This window comes from Crocodylus siamensis, chromosome 6 (assembly GCF_052110815.1).
Source record: "Crocodylus siamensis isolate JL-2025a chromosome 6, ASM5211081v1, whole genome shotgun sequence".
NCBI lineage: Eukaryota > Metazoa > Chordata > Crocodylia > Crocodylidae > Crocodylus > Crocodylus siamensis.
This window is the reverse complement of record NC_143400.1, coordinates 94,514,761-94,535,468: the sequence shown is the minus strand read 5'-3', so window position 1 is coordinate 94,535,468 and position 20,708 is coordinate 94,514,761. Positions and strand designations below refer to the sequence as shown.

At 41.4% G+C, this 20,708-nt stretch overlaps 1 protein-coding gene across 8 annotated transcripts in view; it reads left to right on the top strand.

The window, feature by feature from the left end:
- Positions 1–20,708, top strand: part of LRCH3 (leucine rich repeats and calponin homology domain containing 3) — a 101,250-nt gene that overhangs the window by 30,320 nt on the left and 50,222 nt on the right. For all 8 annotated transcript variants that reach the window (XM_090053520.1, XM_090053517.1, XM_090053521.1 and 5 more), the window contains exons 2-6: positions 11,921–12,065; positions 16,092–16,218; positions 18,406–18,511; positions 18,706–18,842; positions 19,661–19,770. In XM_090053520.1, coding sequence (XP_089909646.1) covers positions 11,921–12,065; positions 16,092–16,218; positions 18,406–18,511; positions 18,706–18,842; positions 19,661–19,770 — 625 coding nt within the window. The remainder of the gene's footprint in view (positions 1–11,920; positions 12,066–16,091; positions 16,219–18,405; positions 18,512–18,705; positions 18,843–19,660; positions 19,771–20,708) is intronic.

Below are 20,708 nucleotides of genomic sequence, written 5' to 3'. Positions count from 1 at the left end.
CAGCCAAAGCACATAACAAACATGGAAAATTTCAGCCAAAAGGGTTAGTTTGGCAAAATTTTTATTAGCAATTGAAAATAAGGCCTATACTGGAAAGTGTTGGGCAATCTTGATTTGTAAGCATCGGTGCTAGCTCTGCTTTTCACAAAGTAAACCAGAGAATGCTAATTTAAAAATGTAAAAGCATATATCTTAAATATCTCACATGTGTTTTACATAGTCTATTCCTAGGATAGTGCAGGAAAGTGGACTGTTGGAGGTAGGCATAGTGCTGTTAGCATCATTTTTCATTTTTTCTGCCTTGCTGTCTATATCTGTAAAAGACATAATGCTCACTATTGCTACAGGACCTAGCCCATTAGGGCTAGGCACAGATGGTCAAAAAGCCCAACGCTGAATTGATTCAGTCTTTGCCAAGTTAGTGTAAACTGCACAGATTAAATTGAAACAGAAGTGAACAGACATTTACCTTTGATTCAGGAAATGCAGCCACGTGCCAGCAGTGGCTCAGGCCAAAAGCTAGAGGATGCTAGAACATGGCTCTCTGGCTGTTTGCTCACTTCCCCTTTCTGCTGCCCCGACGTGTCTGGGATTTGTAATCCAGAATTATAGCAGCAGGACTCTGCAGAGTTGCTCATCACTTGTTCTTCCTATTTCCAGGTGCCTCTGGGATTTGTAGTCCAGAGTTGCAGCCAGTAGTAAATTTGAGTGGGGAATAGGGTGTTTAATCCCCCTCCCTGGCCCCAGACCCCAGCCAGGGTTTGCCTGGGTAGGGACATCTCTGCCCCACCCCCTCCACCCCGGACTGGGCTGCATCTCCAGTCAGGCTTGCCTGTTGTCCGCCAGCCCTCACTGCTTCAAACAGGTAGCAGAGGGACAGCCCAGCCCAGGGCTGGAAATCATGCTGGGATGTTGAGGGACTCTGATTTAACTTGAACCAGAAAGGGGTCTGGGACAGAAGTTTCATAAACCGGTTCAACTCAAATCAGTTAAATCTGATACTACTTTCAACCAGGTTTATCTTAACCCAATTTCAGCCATTTTGAAACTGGTTTATGTGCACTGAGCTTCTTACAGGTTTCAACCAGTTTCTGATCACTTAAACTGGTTTATGCATAATTTCTGCCCCTAGCCTAGAAGTCCATGGTTATACAATATTGGTTCCTCAAAGCAGCTGAAAGTTGTTCCATCTTCCTTGTGTTGAAAGATTTACTGTGTTGTAACCTTTCAGGGGGAGTGTCAAGGAGGTGCTACCATGGTCTGATGATCTCAGTACACTTTTTCCTGCAGTGCAGATGGTCTCTTGCCTCGTATGCAGTTGGAGAAGGTGTTTAGCATACAGATAATGTAAATACATTTGTAAATATGCATTCATAGCATTAATGTGTATCTTTTTTCCCCTGGGGCTCCAGTTAAACTCTCCCAAAATACACATTATTCTCTTATTGCATTGTCATCACACTGTAAATAATTGCAGGGTTAGTAACTTGTGATCAGAGTATTCCAACCTGCAAGGTTTCACGTTCCTTCAAAGCAACTCGTGTGACCCAACCTCATTGCAGGATACTAAATTAGATGGATCACTGAATTCAGCACAGTAATCTCTGAATTCACCAGGGCTTTTTTGTAGAGGCAGGGATTTGTCTGTAAAAGGCAGCTTGCAGGATCCAGTCGAGAATTTACAACCCAGCTTGTAGTTACCTTTGCCACATACTTAAACTTCAGGATCAAAGCTACATCACTTTTGCTGTGGGTGTAGTTTTGCTCCTTATCAACTTGAAACTGTTAAAATATATACTATAGAAGCTAGTAAAATGGCACAAAACAAAATATGTATATATTGTTGCAATATTCTATGCCAACATACAAATGGAGAAGAGATAAGTGAGCTCTAAAGCTGAAAAAATATTCCAGGTTAACATTCCTCTTACTCTATCGTCTCTGAGGACTGACCAATATAGGAAGTGTCTTGCATGAATAAATTATATTTCCATTACCAGTATTATGTTTATTTATAAATAAAGAGTCATGTCTAATAAATTCTGAATTATTTGCCTGTGTGGGTAAAGCATTCATAACTGTCCTAGGATTATATACTGCAGCATATGCAGCCTGTTAGCAAATGTTAGACACACTACTGAGCGGAGAAAAGCCTCTTTTATTAATATAGGCTATTATACAACTAGAAAGAATTTTATATGCTTCGCTTCCTAAAGGATGACAAACCAAGAAAACCTCAGTTAATGATCTGTGTGCACTAAAATACCACATTTTGTCTCTTTACAATAAACAAGGTAAGTTTTTTTTTTTTTCTCGTGAATCTGCTGAAGTAAAAAGTCTTCATTTTTCAAATCCAAGTGGTTTGTGCTAAACCTAAACAGTTTATGTGAAAATGAACCTTTTGTTATCACTTTTTTTCTTTCTTTTGAAAAAGATGCGATCCATGTATTCCCAAAAGATCACAGATATTGTTGAGGCAGAATTATGAACCAATTTTAAAAGATAAAACAGGAAAACATTTGTTACTGAATCAACTCCTCCTTTTCTGTGGCTTTGTTCACACCTCTGTCGTGTGCTGTGGTGTGTGTAGATATAACACCCTGCAAGTTAGAGCAAGGAAATGATTCCAACCAGGATGAGCACCGTTGCCCTCAAGAACAGATCATATGTGTGTCAGTTGTGCCCCCTGACTCACTGAAACATCTAATCTCAGAATAAATTATTGAGTCACAGAAATCGTGCATGTGAAAGTTGTACTGAGGATTACCAGTGTTCAGATGATAAAAAATAAATGATACATAATATTACACTAAGGCTTTTGCAGCACTTAACATGGGCTGAACTAAGTATGGGTCTGTATGACATAAGATGGTATTAGGCAGAGATACTAAGGCTGGCTGGATCCAGAGACTCAGACATGTGCAGCTTGTGGCACCGCAAACCTTTGTGCAGCATGACAAACCACACGTGTTGCACTTTAAACCATGTCCCCTGCTGCTAATTTGCAGCACTGGGGCAAAAATTGCTACCAGGATTTCCTGGTAGGAAAAAAAACCCAAACAAAGGTCTGTGGGGGGGGAAAAAAAAGTAGGGCATAGCACCCCAAAGTGCCAAGTGCTGGGACAAATGCAGAGATAGGGGAACAGATAGCCTAGGGCTGCCTACTCTCCTGTCTCTTTGTGCTACTGAGGCACCCTGTGCTCCAGCCAGCCGTTCCCCAGCTGCTTGGGGTGCAGTGTGCCTTGAGACAAGGGAGCATGCAGCCCTGGGATGGCTGCTTACCTGTCTCCATGTGCCTCAGCCCAGGGGCTCCACGCTGAGGCACATAGCCCCCGTCTCGAGGTGCACCGTGCCCCAGTCTGCAGCACATGGAGTAGCAGGAAAATGTGTCCAGCTGCAAACTGCACGGACAGGGGCATGCAACTGCTGCATAAAGTAGTTGCACAAATTTGTGCCGCTACTATTTGTGCTGCTGCAAACTGCACCGCCTGCTTGTGTGGATGCATCCACTAGTTCTAAATGAGCTAGCCCCAGGACCAGAAGTAGTGTGCCTATGTGAGTGGGTGCTCTAGCCAGATTATTATGCTATGTTGAGAAATGTCCATGGGATCTCATGCTAATGTGGCTATGTTGGGTGCAGAAGTTATCCTTCTTGTCATTTTTAAATTAAAATAAATTTCTAGAGGTGCCTTGTTAAAGGGTGTTGCTGCACCAGTCGGGGTCAGACTGATTGCCACATTCGGGGTCAAGAAGGAATTTTACCCCATGGTCGGACAGTGTGGGGAGGTTTGTCTTCCTCTGTAGCAGGGAAGCATGATCATCTTCCTTGAACCTTTTGAGTGTATTTGACACATTTCTAGTGCCCTCACCCTTCTACTTTACCCACTGCAGGAAGTCCCTTCTAGCCCTATTATTCTGTGATTCTGTCCTTCTAGTGTTTGTAGCATGAGAGGTCTTTAGGTTTCTCACTGTAGCGTAGATGTATTGGAGCAGTGGTCGGCAACCTTGTAAGACTGAGTAGAATTGACCCATTTTGGGTCAGAGGCAGATGGATGACTGCTAGGACCCAGCTGCTGCTTTACTCAACAGCAACATGGGAAGATCTTTCTGTGGTAGCTACCATGGCCCAGTGTCCATGGGCTGTAGGCTGGCAGCTCCTGTATTAGAGAATGCTTGTGAATTGTCTGACATACCCTGTATGGTTTTGTTTTAGGCAAAGCAGAACATCCTAGCCTATGGGCATGCCTGAATTGGAAAACTTTGTCCCTGGGACTTCCGTCAGCAGTAAATAAGTTGGTAAAATATATGCACAGTTGATGGTTTTTCTTGATGCTGTACATCCTCCTCGGCAGAGGTTGTCATTAGAAGACCTGGCCCACCATGGATAGGAACCCAAAGCTAATAGCTGCTGACACTTATGCCTCAGGTACACTTTCACACTGGTCTTTGCTGGTGAGGCTGTCAGCTTGTGGTTTTGTTTAGCTGGCCAAAAACTGGGTTTTGCTGATTTACATCACATTTGCATACAGGCAAATGCCAACCTGCAGCAACAAAAGACAAATTCTGTTGATAAAGCCATATACTGTAGACCAGGGATTATCTTCACCTACAATAATTAGTTCAAGTGAGAGCACAAGCAGCATTCAAGCTGTACAGTATATTTGGCAGAGTGGCTGCAAATACCATTTTGAGTTGTTAACTCATCACTACATTGCAAGTTTGAGCTTCAGTAGCATGAGCCACCTTCCTTACAGCCCAGCTATCTTGAGTTAAAGCCCCAGTTAACTCAAGATAGGCATTTTTGTTTAGTGATAGGTGTCAAGATTAATGGCAAAACATATATTATAGCTTGGCAAGGCAGTAAAGATAAACCCTCTAATATGTTTATGTCTTTGTAGCATTCCTTTCTGAGCAAGACCTTAAATTTAATACTGAAATCTTACAGGGGTAAAATCTCATGTCTGATTTGCAGTGTGTAACTCTAAATATATTGTGTTCTCCTGTCATTGTAAAACTTGATTTTCTGCCTTTCCAGACAAGACCCTGATTTATAGGGGAAAGGCCACTATTATGAAACTGCATTTTTATTCATATGCTTAGTGTTTTATCTTTCACAAAGAAGTTAGTTTCCAAAGAATGTTTCCCCATTGCCAAAGTCCCACATGATCTTCCCTTCAAGGAAGTTTGACCCATTTTTAGCAAGCCAGAAGAGCCTTTTTTATGCTAGATTTGTGGGAACATTCACTCTAATCTACCAAAGGTCAAAGTGCACAAAAGTAATTCCCATTCCATGTTACAGCAGCCATATTTCACTAATATGCTCGCTCGCAGTAATTATTAATCTTGGGGGGAGGGTTCTAGATAAATTTATAGGTTAATCTACTTCTAATTTATATTAATGACTGATTTATTTCTATGGCTATGGCTTTAGCATAATTGAATAATATACAAGAAGGTGAACACTGGCATTGAGTAAACCAAGGTAAATGTGCCACAAAATTAATTTTGCTCACTTCGTTTGACAGCTTTCTTCTTTTCTTTTCTTTTCTTTTTTATAAATGAAGCTACTGTATTCCTGAAGGATAGCAGTGCATGTTCTAAAACTGCTGAGAATCACAGCATGCTGCCATTAACTATGTTTCTGAGAAACAGAGAGCTGGTCGTCTCCATGTGGAATCCATAGCATATGGATTAGTAGGGCAATACTGTAACTTCTTTCTCTCTTTCTATATTTACGTTGTTAATGCTGCTTTATTTTCACGTACTCCACAGCGTAATAAGACACTGACTGCAGTGATTATAGATACCCTGAAGTGCTGGGAGATTTTTATTCAAGAATCGTAATTTTGGAATGGATCTCGAATCATGTCATCCAGCTCCCCACACAGATGTAGGCTGCGCTGTTCCTAACATATCCCAGATGGATGCCTATCCATCTTCTGCTTGAAAACCTCCAAGGGAGAAGATTCCACCATTTCCCTAGGCAGCCGGTTTTGTTTTTCTCCTATTCTTACAGTTAGGAAGTTTTCTTGACATATTTGATCTAAATCTGCTTTACTGAGTGGTTTAAACCCATTGCTGCACGCCCTGCTCTCTTTGACAAGGGAGAGCCATGTTCTTCCATCTTTATGGCAGCCTTTCTAATATTTGAAAACTCTCCTATTTCCCCTTAATCTCCTGTTCCCCAAGCCAAACAGTTTTTTGCTTAGTTTTCTCAGCTTTTCCCAATACAGCTGCATTCCAACCCAACCCCTATGGTCTCTTTGTTGCTTCCCTCTAGGTCCTCCTTGGTTTTTCTGTGTCATTTTTTAAATGTGATGCCCAGAGCTGGACCCAAAACTCCAGCTAAGAGCTTATCTCAGGCTGGTTAGTGTATCACTGTCACCGGTGGCTTGCATACAGTGGTTCTGTTAATGCAACCCAAAATCGCATTTGCTTTTCTTCCAACAGCCTCGTTCCTGATTCATGTTGAGCTTGCGACCCACCTTCACTCCCAGAACCTTCTCAGCAGTACTAGTTAATCCGTTCTCCGTTTGGCTATTTGGTTTTTCTTGTCTTCATGAAACATCTTATTTAGCTTTTTAATTTCGTTTTGTCATCTATTTTACTTCCCCAGTTTGAATTTTAAACCTGTCCATTAAACCCCTTCAACTTTGTCTGTGTTCCTTTTCCCCACTCCCTGTTCTTCTTTTGGAGGAGTATTACACAATGTTGTACTGCAAATTAGCTTTACTACATATGTGCCCGATCACAGGACTGGTTTTTATAAGTCTCTCCTGTTGTTGCTAGAGCTGATCTCTTCATTTTGATATTTTTGTAAAGAGCTTCATGCAAGATGTGTTGAATTATCCGGGTTATTTCAGGGCCTCATTCAAGTGGAAAGTCTTTTGAATTTTCAGAGGAATTGTACAAATGGATTAACAGGGTACTGGTAGATAAGTGGAGATGTCATTTACTTGTGTAAGCTTATGTGAGGATGCCCAGGTGTTGTACATTGCTTGGGATATAATATTAAGCCCTCTTATGTGTACACTTTTGTATTACTTGCAAGGAACCAAAAGCACTTCATTTGCAGCTCTGGGATTTGTAGCTGCTCATGTTTAATTTGGTGACTCAACGTACCTAGTTCTGTATTGGTTTGGAGGTGTTGTTGGCCAATGCGTCTAGTCCTGTTTTACAGACCTACTGGTTGTTCTCATGGCAGCTCTGTTTTTTGTTCCTTGCACTCTTCCTCTCCCCATATGAAATGATCTCTGCTCTTACCTGAGTCTCGGAGTAGATCAGGGTGACTTCCATATTAGTGAAACTTCTGCTCTATTAACTAAACTTTGAAGTGATCAGGCCTGCTCAATCCAGATCATTCAGATCCATATACCTGCTGCAATTGAACTATGATTTGATCAGATTTCCAGTAAATTGCAGCTATGTTGAGAAGTTGCGTTTTCATAGTTACTTTAACCAGAGGCAAGTCTTGTTTGAAAAGTCTTTTGTTGCTAGCTAGTTTTATCATCCTACTTCTGTCATGCTGTGACCTGTCTTACCAAGTTATGTATGTAATATGTAAGATTCCTTGCTCTTGGTTTAGTATTTCTGAACACTTGATTTTGCCTTTACAATGACTTCCTCCTTCAGGAAATACGACAACAAAGGTCTGCAGAGTTTCAAATATTCGGTACAAGTTACTCATGAGACCTGAAGGATAACTGAAGTCTGTTTCACTCACGTTTTACATACAGTTGGATGCAATTAATAACATTCAAATGACACCAAATGTTACTTAGGTATGTCTTTAAAATGCAGAATTACATTATGTCTTCCTCTGGCAGAAGATATGAGTGGTTAACTGAGTTAACTGTCTCTGTCCAAATATGTGGTTATTAAAAACTGCTTCACCAGCCCAGCTGTGTGAAGGACCGGGTCAGAATAAATGTCTGATGGAAGCTGGGGAATATGTGGTGACATGATACTGTAGAATTAATGATTTTTTTTATTTTATTTTTTTACCCACGAGCCGTAGAAAAAGTCTTATGCCTCATGAGTAATAGTAGCATTGTAGTAAGTCTTACTTCTTTCATAATAATTATTTAAATGATATGATTGGACAGAACATATTTTTATCTCCAAGACTGAATGAAGTGCATCATGGTGGGGTTTTTATGAATTATACTGTTCTCCTCTTGCTTAGTTGGTCTAATAAAAGGTATGATCTCTGAACCAAGAGTTCCAGAGTTTTGCATTGCTTTGCTGTTCGCCTCTTGATGTTTTTGGTATTTGCAGGTAACCTGCACTCCCAGTCATAGTATGTAGGGTCAGAAGGGACCTAAACAGGTCATCAGGTCCAATCCCCTGCCCTGCCCAGGAACGGGTGCCAGGATCATATCACCCCAGCCAAATATCTGTCCAGCCTCCTCTTGAAGACCCCCAAGGTAGGAGAGAGGACCACCTCCCTTGGGAACCCATTCCGGAGCCTGGCAGCCATAACTGTAAAGTAATGTCTCCTGATGTCCAGCCTGAACCTTCTCTCTTACAATTTGTGGCCGTTATTCCTAGTAACCCCGGGTGGGTTATTCCCCCAATTTGCGCTTGTCCCCCCTGGTGAGTTTGTAAGCAGCCACCACATCCCCTCTCAGCCTTCTCTTGTGGAAGCTGAATAGGTTCAGGCCCTTAAGCCTCTCCTTGTAGGGCCTGCCCCGCTGCCCCTTGACCATGTGAGTGGCCCTCCTGTGGACCCTCTCAATGCTAGCCATATCCCTCTTGAAGTGCAGCACCCAGAACTGGATGCAGTACTCCAACTGCGGCCTGACCAGTGTCGCACAGAGGGGGAAGATCGCCTCCGTGGACTCTCTTGTGATGCATCTGTAGATGCACAACAAGGTGTGGTTAGCCTTGCTGACCCCTTCGTCACATTGGCGGGTCATGTTCATCCTGGAGTCCACAATGACTCCAAGATCCCTTTCTGCCACCGTGTTGACAAGAAGGGAGTTCCCCAGCCTGTAGGTATGTTGCAGGTTCCTTCTCCGTAGATGCAGCACCCTGCATTTGTCTGTGTTGAGCTCTGTCCTGTTCTCATCCGCCCACCTCTGTAACCTGTCTAGACCTAGCTGGATTCGTTCCCTCCCCTCCACCTCGCCCTACAACTTGGTGTTGTCAGCAAATTTGGACAGCGTGCTTTCCACACCCACGTCCAGATCACCAATAAAGATGTTGAATAGCGCAGGCCCCAGGACTGAGCCCTGGGGGACTGTACTGCCCACATCCCTCCAGGCTGAAAATGCTCCATCCATCACCACTCTCTGGGTGTGACCATTGAGCCAATTTGCCACCCATCTGACTGTGTAGGCATCAATGCCACAGTCACCTAGTTTTTTTTAAGAGAATGTGGTGGAGTCTGTTAATATGTTGTGACAGTCGTGGTGCCGTTGTGTTTTAACATATGATAACTTTTAATAATTACAGTTATTTCATTAGGTGCCTTGATATAGTAACTTAATTGACTGCTGTCATTATGCATCTCCCAAATATGAATCGGTTTTCTTGGTGGTTTTTAGAAGGTGACTAATGAGAATCAAACAAATTATGGGAATAAATAACAAAAAGGTTTGGGAGAGGAAATGCTGGAACAACATTGGGAGAGGTCTTGTGCCCTGTTTAAGTGCAATGGGATAAAGATTTTAAAATTGCGTGCTAGGGCCGTGGTAGAAGTATAAAAAGGTGTTTTACCTCCACTAGCATTTCTGAATTCTTGAATTCTGAACTCATGAAGAGTGTGGTTAGTCCAGACCATTATTAGTTTGCATTCTTAATACCTGCAATTAGAGGTAGTCAAGGATGTCCTTTGAAAACTGTTGATTTATCAAAAATCAAATAACTCAGTTTAAACCGAGGTTTTGCTAGAGTCTCTGGGAAGCAACTGCAAGCAAGAACAGTGTTTAGTTTATTCCTGTTGATTAGAGTCATTCTGCCCTTAGTCCCTTAACATCTTTTGGGCATTTATGGTTCCCAGTTGTGTTTGGGGGATCCAGGTAACAGAAATGCCTGTGCCTGTACCTCCCCCAACCAATCTAACAAAGGCTGGTAGCATCCCTGGCTAAACGTAGTAATAATCATACCTCACGATCAGATTCCTTAATGCACTTCGTTAGCTTAAACCTGACAGCCATTCTTTACAGTTGAACCACTTGGGTACCAGTTCTTTTTTCAAAAAGAGCTTTACTTCTTTGCCCCATCATCTGCACTAGCTTCTGTTTTTTCTCAGCACCGTTCTAAATGTTGAATTAAGCTTATAGCCCCTAATATGTTTGGGTCCTACCTATATTGAAAGCCATCTTTTTTTTTAGGTGAAGGTGAGATAAGCTCAGGTACTCAAGCTTAACAATCTCTTTCCTCAACCAGGAAGAAGCTGGTAGTAGCAAATTATCAGTCAGAAGACTGTTACTTTTAAAAAGTTTCCTTCCCGAGTTTAAAGGGACCTGGAGGGCACACTTCAAGGTCTGCTTGATTTGCCAGCCTTCTGAGGACAGGGTCAATTTGGACGGGTACATTGAAGGATAAAGATGGAAATCGTTGATCCCAAGTGGATGAAGAAGTTACAACTGTTCAGCTCTTCTCCTAAGTCTTGCATTTCTGCTTATAACTGTTGCATATGTTGACTCTATAATAGTCGCATCTTGTCATTAAGAATGAAAAAATAAAATAGTGGTTGGGGGTTTTTTTATGTTTTTGTTTTTTTAACTTTTGTTTCAATCACGTACAATAATAATTCAGGTTGGTTATATAGTTTGACTTGGCTATAGTGGATATTTGCTGTTGAAAAGGTGAAACGTCATGCGTTTGTTAAACTGACAGTCGCTCGGAAGGAAATGAGTACCCACGTGAAACAACCTCTCTGGCCCATAGTGGTAGATGTACCTCTGGGTTAGCACTGAGAATGAGGGTGTGTGAGGAAGCTGCTGCAGCAGATGCATGTTATGGGAATTGTCCTTTGGCCTTTATGAGCACAAGCTTTTCCTTGCTCTTCTCAAAAACAAAAACTAAAGCTATGTCACTTGACAGCTGAAAGAACACAGTGCAAAGGCACGATGCTGGTTACCATTATCATTTTATACATTTACAGTTCACAATTGGAGCATGGTTGTAGGCCGGGGGATGCGGAGTCCTTGACTAGTCAAAACCAAAAATTGTGTATCAGTTTTAACAAAATGTTAATTAGGAAAGGTTTCTTGGGGGCACCCAACTCTGAGATGGTTCCCTAGAATATGGGCAGTATTGGCTGGAGCCTTTGGTTGGCCTAATCCAGACCAGGGCTTTAACTTGGTGAGTGTCCAAACCACCAAGCTATCCACTGCTTTGGAGGGGGTGTTTCCTAAGCTCTGCTGTTTGGATTTTCCCGTGTAATGTGTTGTTAATTGGACCAGAGGCTGGAATCTATCTTCCACTTCCTAGGTGCCTGGCATTGAACAGTTACTCTCTATTTTTGGTCCAGTGAATGTTCAATTACTTACAAAGTAGAACAACTCCCAACAGGAGAGATTGAGACCCATTCCAAAAGAGACTGTAGCCTGGGGCTTAGAGCACTCCCTTGGGATACCAGAGATCCAGAATCAACTCCCTGGTCTGAACAGAGCAGAACAGGGCTTCAAGCACAATCTCCCATGTCCCTGGCAATTTTACCTAACCACTAGGCAGCTGGTTCTTTGAAGATGGGTTAAACCGTACGTGCTCATGCTCTGATTTTGCATGTAAAACTTAAAGGTTTGGGTTCACTCCTGCTGCAGAATGGGAACCCTAATGGGGAAAAAATGTTCCAACGACCTGTCCCTCCTGTGTGCAAGGTGATGTCCGCTTGTGGAAGCACAGTCCTTGCCCCATGCAGTCTCACTCAGGCTATTTGGTGAACATTTCTCTTTCCTTTTTTCCTCAGATTTGTCACGGAACAGACTCTCTGAGCTCCCAGCAGAAGTTTGTCACTTTGTTTCCCTGGAGAGCCTTAATTTTTACCAGAACTGCATTCGTTACATCCCCGAGGCGATATTGAACCTGCAGTCCTTGACGTTTCTAAATATCAGGTAACCATCACCGTGAAAACTTGATTTCATATCAGCAGTCTACATTTACGCAAACACAATGTATAACCTGTCCCCTATGATAATGTGGATTATCTAATCCACCAGCCTGGACCATTCTTTTTCATTTACCTTGATCAAGAGACACCAGCCAATAACAATTTTAACTTTTGGCACTTCGGGATTGCTGCACGCTGCGTGCAGTTTGATTTTCTATGCAGTCAGCATTCCTCCTTTATGAGTTCAAGCAGGTTCCATCTGTTCAGTTTTACAGATCTGATGGCACAGGAAATATAAATTGCCTGTTTGTTCTGGTTAACAAATCTGGAATCTTTTTTCTTTCTCTTCCTTTGATTCTTCCTGTCCCTGCCCAGGTCTATGATAGGAACAGATTTCTTGATTCTTTTCGTTCTTTATATTCTCTTATTACCCTGTAAATGAGATCTCTTGGGTCTGGATTAGGCCAACCAAAGGCTCCAACCAGTACTGCCCATATTCCTTTGCTTATTTATATTCTCTTATTACCCTGTAAATAAGATCTCTTGGGTTTCTGCATGTTATAAGTAACAAAAAGGGAAAGATGACTTTACTTCCTCTAGGACTCAAGAGATCCTGTTGCTGCTTCTGATGCAAAGTCATTTGTGTGATCCTGGGCAAGTAATTTCGCTTTGGTCCCTCATTTTCCCCATCAGTATACTGATGATCTCTACCCTGAATCAATAATTTTCGTAAAGTGCTTTGAAATGCTGAGATGGGATGTGCTATAAAGGTGCAGGAATATTTACTGTTATAAGAAATCACAATGATAATAAATAAGTGTCTATTTACTATGATAAGCATTAGTGTTTATAAACGTTTGCATCTCTGTCTTGCATGTTTTTTTATTTGCTGTGTGCGAGACCCATGCAACGAGAACAACCTGATTATGGAAGGAAAATTGTTTTGTTTTTTTTTAAATGGTATGCAAAGTGCTCCACATAAATAAACTAAAAAAAAAAATCAGAATCTTTCTTTAATCTGATCATTGTAGTAATTTTGGGTGTTCGGGTAAATTAAAACTGTTCGGGAGTCTTTTTTTTAAGTGAGCAGTGTCTGTTTAACTGGAGCCATTGGCTTCTCTTTGCACCTGAATTTATTTAATAATAGTATGTAATTTAAAATTAAGACCTGTGATAGTTCCAGGGCACTTTTAGATTTTTAACAGAGCATCCCTGCTTCTTAATTAGTAGCAGTAGGAAATTGCTAGAGTCATGAAGTGTTTTGCAGGGTGTTAGCTTAAATAAAGTAGGAAAAATGACCTCTGGCTAGGTGTTTCAAGATCTTTTGAGACTTGTATATTCATTTCATTTATTATGAAACCCTTGCTTCTCCTTATGCCTGCAAACTTCTGTAGTAACCAAAGGGTCAGGCTCACATAAGGAGGAACAGGTCATGGAAATAACATGGCATGGACTGTTGCTTGATGGAAGTGGATCCTGCCACTAAGTAAATTCAGCAGAGTCCATGGTAAAGCCATGTAGATAAATACTATCAAATTAAAGGTTCACTTAAGTATCTGGGTACCTCATTTTAATCACTCCTTTCAAGCAAGTAGCATTGGGTACATAGTTTGTTTCAAAATCTTGGTGGTCCTGTTTGGACTTTAAATAATATTTAAAAAAAAAGGTCAGTTAAAATAAGTCTGATTAGGGAAGGGGAATCTGAGTGAAGAAAATTGCTATCTTTGGGTCTATATACCTTCACAAAATGAATGTCTGAAGCAGTTTTCAGTATGCAGAGACTTTTACGATATAGCTTTTAACACAAGGGAAAGACTTTCATACTTGCTTGTCTTAAGCTGTAAGGAATGGAATAACGATACTAAGAAATACTGTTTTAAGAGACTGATTTGAAACTAGAAGGTCACAAACTGACACTGAGGAGACAACTGGCAATTGCACAAATTGGTCAGAATTTCTTTGTTCAAAGGCTATTTGGCGTATGAGACAAATTGCTGAAGTCAGAGGAAGTAAAAAGTATAAATCTTTCCAAGATATAGCTGGACAATCTCTTTTTGTATGTGAGAGAATAGAGAACAAGAGAAGCAGCCAGTAATTTAATATGCAAGTCTGAGAGAAGCAAACAGTTTCTTGGGGTTTTGAGTAAGTTCTATATTAAAGTGGGTAGGGATATTTACTCTCTGAAAATCTGTAGAATTCAGAAATAGTTTCAGTTGAACTGACAGTGAAAGAATAATTTTCTGTTTCTTTTTAATGGAAATTGCAAATGGGTAAGATGTGTAACTGAAATTTTAGTTTAAAGAACAGAGTAAATGACCAGTATTTTTTCAAGTTAAAGTAAGCTAAAAGTAAAGCCACCACTTGCACAGTGTCAACAGTTGATTCAATTTGAACTTCAGTATGAACTAATCACTCCTGCATTGTGTGAATTTTGTTTGCCCATTTACCTTGGGCTTTAGGTGGATGCACCTTGCATATTAATGACAAATATGAAATGTGCATTAAGATTTTTTTTTTTAATCAGATATATCATCTGCTTGATAAATTTCACTTATTCTTTGGAGTGTCCTTTCTAAATGCCTTGAAAAGCAAGACCTCACTGTCTAGATTAAGGAAGTTGTTCCTTGACTCTCTGAATAAGGGTAAGAGATTATTAGCAGTGGGTTGAGGTGCAAGACAGGAAAGTAACAAATGATAAAGGTCACACAACCCAAAACTCAGCTTAACTCAGGCTCTGTGGAGTCTGTCATAAAACAGTCTAGTAGTCTTTGTGTAAAATGTAGATATCTACCAACTCAAATAAGAGATGATCAGGAAAGAAATGCATCTCTGCACAACTTGTAACTTTTTAGTGATGTTTAGGGAATTTCCATTTAAGCCCACTGTATTGTGGACTTTTCGGAGGTTTTTGGATAAATCTTGAATGCATTTGTCTACCTGTCTGCTTAATTGCCTGGTGTGCATATAACAGTGTTGTGCCTTTTTGTTGCAGTTCAACTGGATGCAATAGTCTGCATTTATTAGAAACAGTATTTTAAGTATGCAGAGCCCTCAGTCACAAGCAGCTGCTGATACTGGTCAAAAAAAACAGCACACACTTCGCATCAAGCATTACCCCTTTGCCAGTTTAATTTTGCTTATGTTCCTTTTTTGTTTTATGGTGTGTATTGTAGGAATAGGATATGAGTCAGAGGCGGATTTCCTATTGCTGTGATCTCTAGCAGGTGCATTTCAAATTATTATACCATGTTGCTAGCTGGCATTGACTCCTCAGCTTCACAGGAATAGAATTTTACAGTGGAAAATCTAGACTTCAGACACTGAAAAAACAATGCCGTGTTTTGTCAGACATGGTTTTTATAGCTGATCCAAACCTCAGTTAAAGTGCCATTTAACATTCTCTCTAACTTGCAACTCATTTCATATTGCTCTGATTTATTTGTAAACAGAAACTTTCTCTCTTGTTAATCAGCTTCATCCCATGTGATTCGTTCACTGAGGTCAGAGTCCCATCATATGACTATGCTTCTGTAGTAATAAAAAACTGAAGTGTCAAACAGTGAATTGTGAAATTTCTAAAAGATTTCTCAGATCCACTGTATTTGGTCTCCATTACAAATGAGTTACTTATAACACACACTTAACACTCCTGCTCGAGCAAGTAAAAACTAATTCTGCTGACACTCCCTACATACAGACACACAATTTAAAAAAAAAAAGCAACCTGGATAGCTATAAAAGGTATGTGCACCATACCTAAAAGTAGCTAGTCTCAAATCCTGCTAGAGTTGGGTAGCAGACTCAGAGTTTCTAGCTACACAGACATTGGGAAAGTGAAGGGTTAGAGTGAGATGTGGACAAGACTGCAGGGTACCAGGTTACCTATAGTCATGTGTAGAAAGAGAATTGATGCACTTATATGCTGTCATAACTGAGTTTGCGGTTTTGATATTTCTTTTTGTTGTGTTAAAGTTGGTAACTGGTCTCTTCCCGAATACTAACTGCTTTCTTTTCTCTTCTGACCAAAAAGTCGAAACCAGCTCTCGACGTTGCCAGTACACTTGTGTAGTCTACCATTGAAAGTTTTGATAGCAAGTAATAATAAACTGGTCTCACTGCCTGAAGAAATTGGACAGCTTAGACACTTAACAGAGCTTGTGAGTATATCCTTCATTTTTAGGGGTTGCAGCTTGGGCTTTAATTTGCAAACCATTTGCTCTAGCAGGTTTCAGCTTCTTTCAGATAATAGATAATGTTTTTCAACTAAAGAATACAACCAATAGGATGTTGGCCCAGGACTTGTGAAGTCTTTGTTCTATCATGAACTTCCCATGTGACTTCCTTTGCAACTTCAAGGGGGCTCACTGGCTGGGCAGCAGCTGCGCAGAAAAGGACCTGAGGGTGACAGGGGACAAGAAGCTGGACATGAGCCAGCAGTCTGCCCTTGATGCTAAGAAGACTAATGGCATCCTGGGCTGCATTGGGAGTAGTGTTGCCAGCAGGTCAAGGGAAGTGATTCATCCCCTTTATTCAGCACTGGGGAGGCCACATCCGGAGTCCTGTGTCCCGTTGTGGGCCCCCCCACTACAGAAAGGACGTGGACAAGCTGGAGAGAGTGAAAATGGTTGTGGGGCTGGGGGACATGACTTGTAAGGAAAGACTGAGGGAACTGGGCTTATTTAGTCTGAAGAAGAAAAGACTGATGGGGATTGAACAGCTTCACCTACCTGCAGGGGGGCTATAAAGAGGATGGAGCTGGACTGGTCTCAGTGGGGGTAGATGGCAGAACAAGGAGCAATAGGCTCAAGTTGCAGCAAAGACAGTTAGGAAGACTATTAGGAAGATTTTCTCACTAGGAGGCTGGACCTGATGATCTTGTGAGGTCCCTTGTAGCCCTAACGTCTGTGAAATCTATGAAAACATTGGAGCAGGTTACCTGGAGCGGTGGTGGAATCTCCATCCTTGGAGGCTTTTGAGACCTGGCTAGACAAAACTTCAGCTGGGATGATGTAGTTGGGGCTGGTCCCACTTTGAGCAGGGGGTTGGACTAGATGTGACCTCCCTTCCAACCCTCATTTTTCTATGATTCCATGACATCATGTAGGGCTGCACTTCTCCAGCTGTGAAATGGGGCTTCATAGCAATGCCATAGCTCGCATAAACATGCTTTTATGGGAATAAATGCATTAAAGATTGGGAACAATTTGGATATTGTGGTGCTAAGATAACATGAAGTAAGAGTCTAGAACTTAGTTCTAGTAAATTCAGTGCTGTCAGACCTGCTTATTAGCCAGACATTGCCTAGTCCATAATAGCATTCCCTTTGCTGGCTCTGGCTTCCTGCTTCTGTCCTGAATGAGAGTAGACAGACCTGTACTAACTGGAGCCTGATGTCCCAGGTTCTCTCTGTATATGGCAGAGGCAGTTGCAGTGGCTGATATAAATAATGCTTTTTGCGACAAAAATACTTTAAGCCTCCCTGATTTGAGAGTGTGGCTGGTGTCAGGGCATCTTCTTTGAGGGAACCTGGGCTGAGCCCCCTCCCCCCATATGTTTTTCAAGAAACCCTTTTTTCCCCCACTTCAAGAAAACAGATTTATACATTTTGAGTCATGCACAGAACACAGGGGGCTTGGGGGGTTTTTTGTGGGGGAGGAAGGTAGGGAAGTTGTTCTTGTTTTGTTTTTTGACATGTGGGGCAAGGGCTACTTTTAGTTCGCATGAGTATTACTTTCGTGGGGGTTGACTTCTGTACTGGCAGTTCACTTTGCATTTTCTTTGGTTTGTGTATTGTCATTTGTGAAAGTGCCTATAGTCTTGAAGATTTTAAAAGTCCATGCAAAGTAGTCTGTCCCTGCAAATGAACTCTCAGAGTTAGCTCTTATCTCTTGGGAAATGGGAAGACTTTGGAGGAATAATTGAAGTGTATAGTAACATACTAGTTGGCCAATTTAATATACCTGGAACTGTTATTTACTTCCAGTTTTCTGTATAATTTGTCCAAAGCCTGTATCACCTAGTGTCAGATTTTCTGGACTCTGCTCCTGGCATTACAGTTATCTAGCTGGGACACCAAAATACTGCTTCATTATTGTGCATCCCCATTTCCAGTTCTGTAAAACGGGTATAATTCTTGCCTACATCTCAGCAATGAGACTAAATTAATGTTAGCAAAGCATTTTGAGAATCTTAGGTGTGATGTTATTGCTTATCTTTTCTAAGTTTATAATTAAAATAGAGCTGTCTCTCACTTAACAGAGGGGCAGGGATTGGTGTTGGGATTTTCTAAAGGGGCAGAGTGACCATATCAAAACCGTAGCTCATCCACTCATCTTGCATTTCAGGATGTGAGCTGTAATGAAATACAGATGATACCTCCCCAGATTGGCAATCTGGAATCCTTGCGGGACCTGAATGTTAGAAGAAATCATTTGCTGCGGTTACCTGAAGGTAAGAGGAGCAAATAAAAGGTGACCGCGTGTAACAGCTGGATCATTGGCAATTAGGTTCTTGTGTTAAAGGTGGGGGAGGGATTTTTTGGTTTTAGAGCAAGTAGTAAACTCCATTATTACTTGACTTAGGAATTCAGGCATGAAAATTTTGCTTTCTTGTTGCTTTAAAGCTGTTTTGTTTTCTTTCACCAGAGCTTGCAGAACTGCCTTTGATTCGGTTAGATTTTTCCTGCAATAAAATAACCACAATCCCTGTTTGTTATCGGAACCTCAGGCATCTTCAGACAATTACACTAGATAACAACCCTCTACAGTCACCCCCTGCACAGGTGAGCTGTATTTAGGATCTAATCCATGGAACAAATCCTCGTCACCTCCCTTTTTCCTTGTTTGTCAAACTAGTGGTATCAGAGATGTGTTTATTGCAGGACTTCCTTTAGCTTTTTGAATGAAATCCTCATTGTAGAATTGATATAAGCAAGCAACTCTAGGTCAGAATAGGCTTTGTGGGAGAGGATGCCTGTGGGGACCTAGCAATATCTGCGCCACTCTTTGACCTGGGAACCTAAAACTAAATGCATTGTCATTCACTTTACAGTAGACTGCCCAGAATGCAGCCTGTGGGCTGAAGGCAGTGTGGTCAATGGCTGACTTAAGCTTTCCTATGGGACCTGCAGGTCATACTGTGGCCTCCTTTCTCTCTGTGGCAGATCAAGTCAAGACCTGTAGTTTCCATGGACCCAGCCTCTATATTAAAAATTAAGATAGCTGTAATCAGCTTCACGTGATTGACATGCGAGCTTGACTTTTGGCAAGCTGCCTTTGCCATTTTAACTCGGGCAAGGTTTGGTCACTTCTGTTTTAGTGCCAAGCAGTGTAAGTTTTACTCCGTACAAATGCATGTATCTCATTCTTCACATGACAAAGCATCCTCAGCCAGCTCACAGAAAGGGACCCAGATGTTCTTGCAGAATGGCTTCCAGTTTTATTTTCTTATGTTTGTTCTTCAAAATGCAGGTTTATCTAAAATGGAAGAAAGGTTAGAACAGATGAAGGGTTTATTTATTGACAGTTGAGCTTGCTGATTTATTAGTGGCACTGCTAATTACTGTGCAGTCTTTTGAAACTTACAGATTCTCTTTTGTAGATATGTATAAAAGGAAAAATCCACATATTTAAGTACCTGAACATAGAAGCCTGTAAGATAGCTCCGGATTTGCCTGATTATGACAGGAGACCTATGGGATTTGGCTCTTGGTAAGTTGATCTGAATTCAAAATTTCCTTTTTTTGAGGTGGTTTAGGAAAATTCTTCCAGCCTTATGAGTTTAGGATTGACAGAAACTAGATCTATGGATTGCTTGTTGATCAGTGCATTTTCACTTACAATTGTCACCTTGAAGCAAATTATTATCTGTCTCTCCCTATGGGGTAGTCCAGCGGGGGTTCAACTAACAAAGCAGCAGAGAGGAGATTAGAAGGAAGATGTGGACAATACTACACTTAAACCAATGCTAAAGGTCATGCATCTAGGAAGAGTAGTGATTTTTAGGCTATATATGCCGGGAAATTCAATTTATTTTTCAGACATTAACTTATGTTTTTGGTTCAGAAAAGATCTTGACCTTTTCCCACAACTTACTACGGTATGAGATTGCTGTAATGTTTAGCCTCTCGTGCAACATTTGATGACTGTCCTGCCCTAACCACAGGTGTAAATGCTGCTCTCCACCCCATTAGCAAACTGTTGTTCTTGGCAGGCTTTCATTTGGCACAAATGCTTGCCCAGTAACACAAATATTGGAGCAGGCATTTGCATCAGCTGCTCAAGTAATATTTCTGGAGAAGAGTAGGAGTTTATTGTTTGTTTATTTGCGTTAGGCAGTACAGAGAAAAGAAAAGTAAGGAGGTAGGGGACTACAGGAATATCTGCTCAGTGACCATCCAAAGTAATGCTGTACCACAGGAAACGAGCCTTCAAAGCACATGCTATTGCTGAGAAGCAGTCGGGGCATCTGCCCCACCACACCTTGGTGCTATGCCTAGGGACCACACTATGACATGCCCTGCCCACTTGCTCTCCTCAGTGTGTGCAAGAGCCTGGGAACTGAGACAGCGTAGCTGCCAAAGAATGATCCTGAGCTCTTCAGCTTTCTGTATTGGGTGTGTTGTTTATTGGCTTGTTTTCAAGGTCAC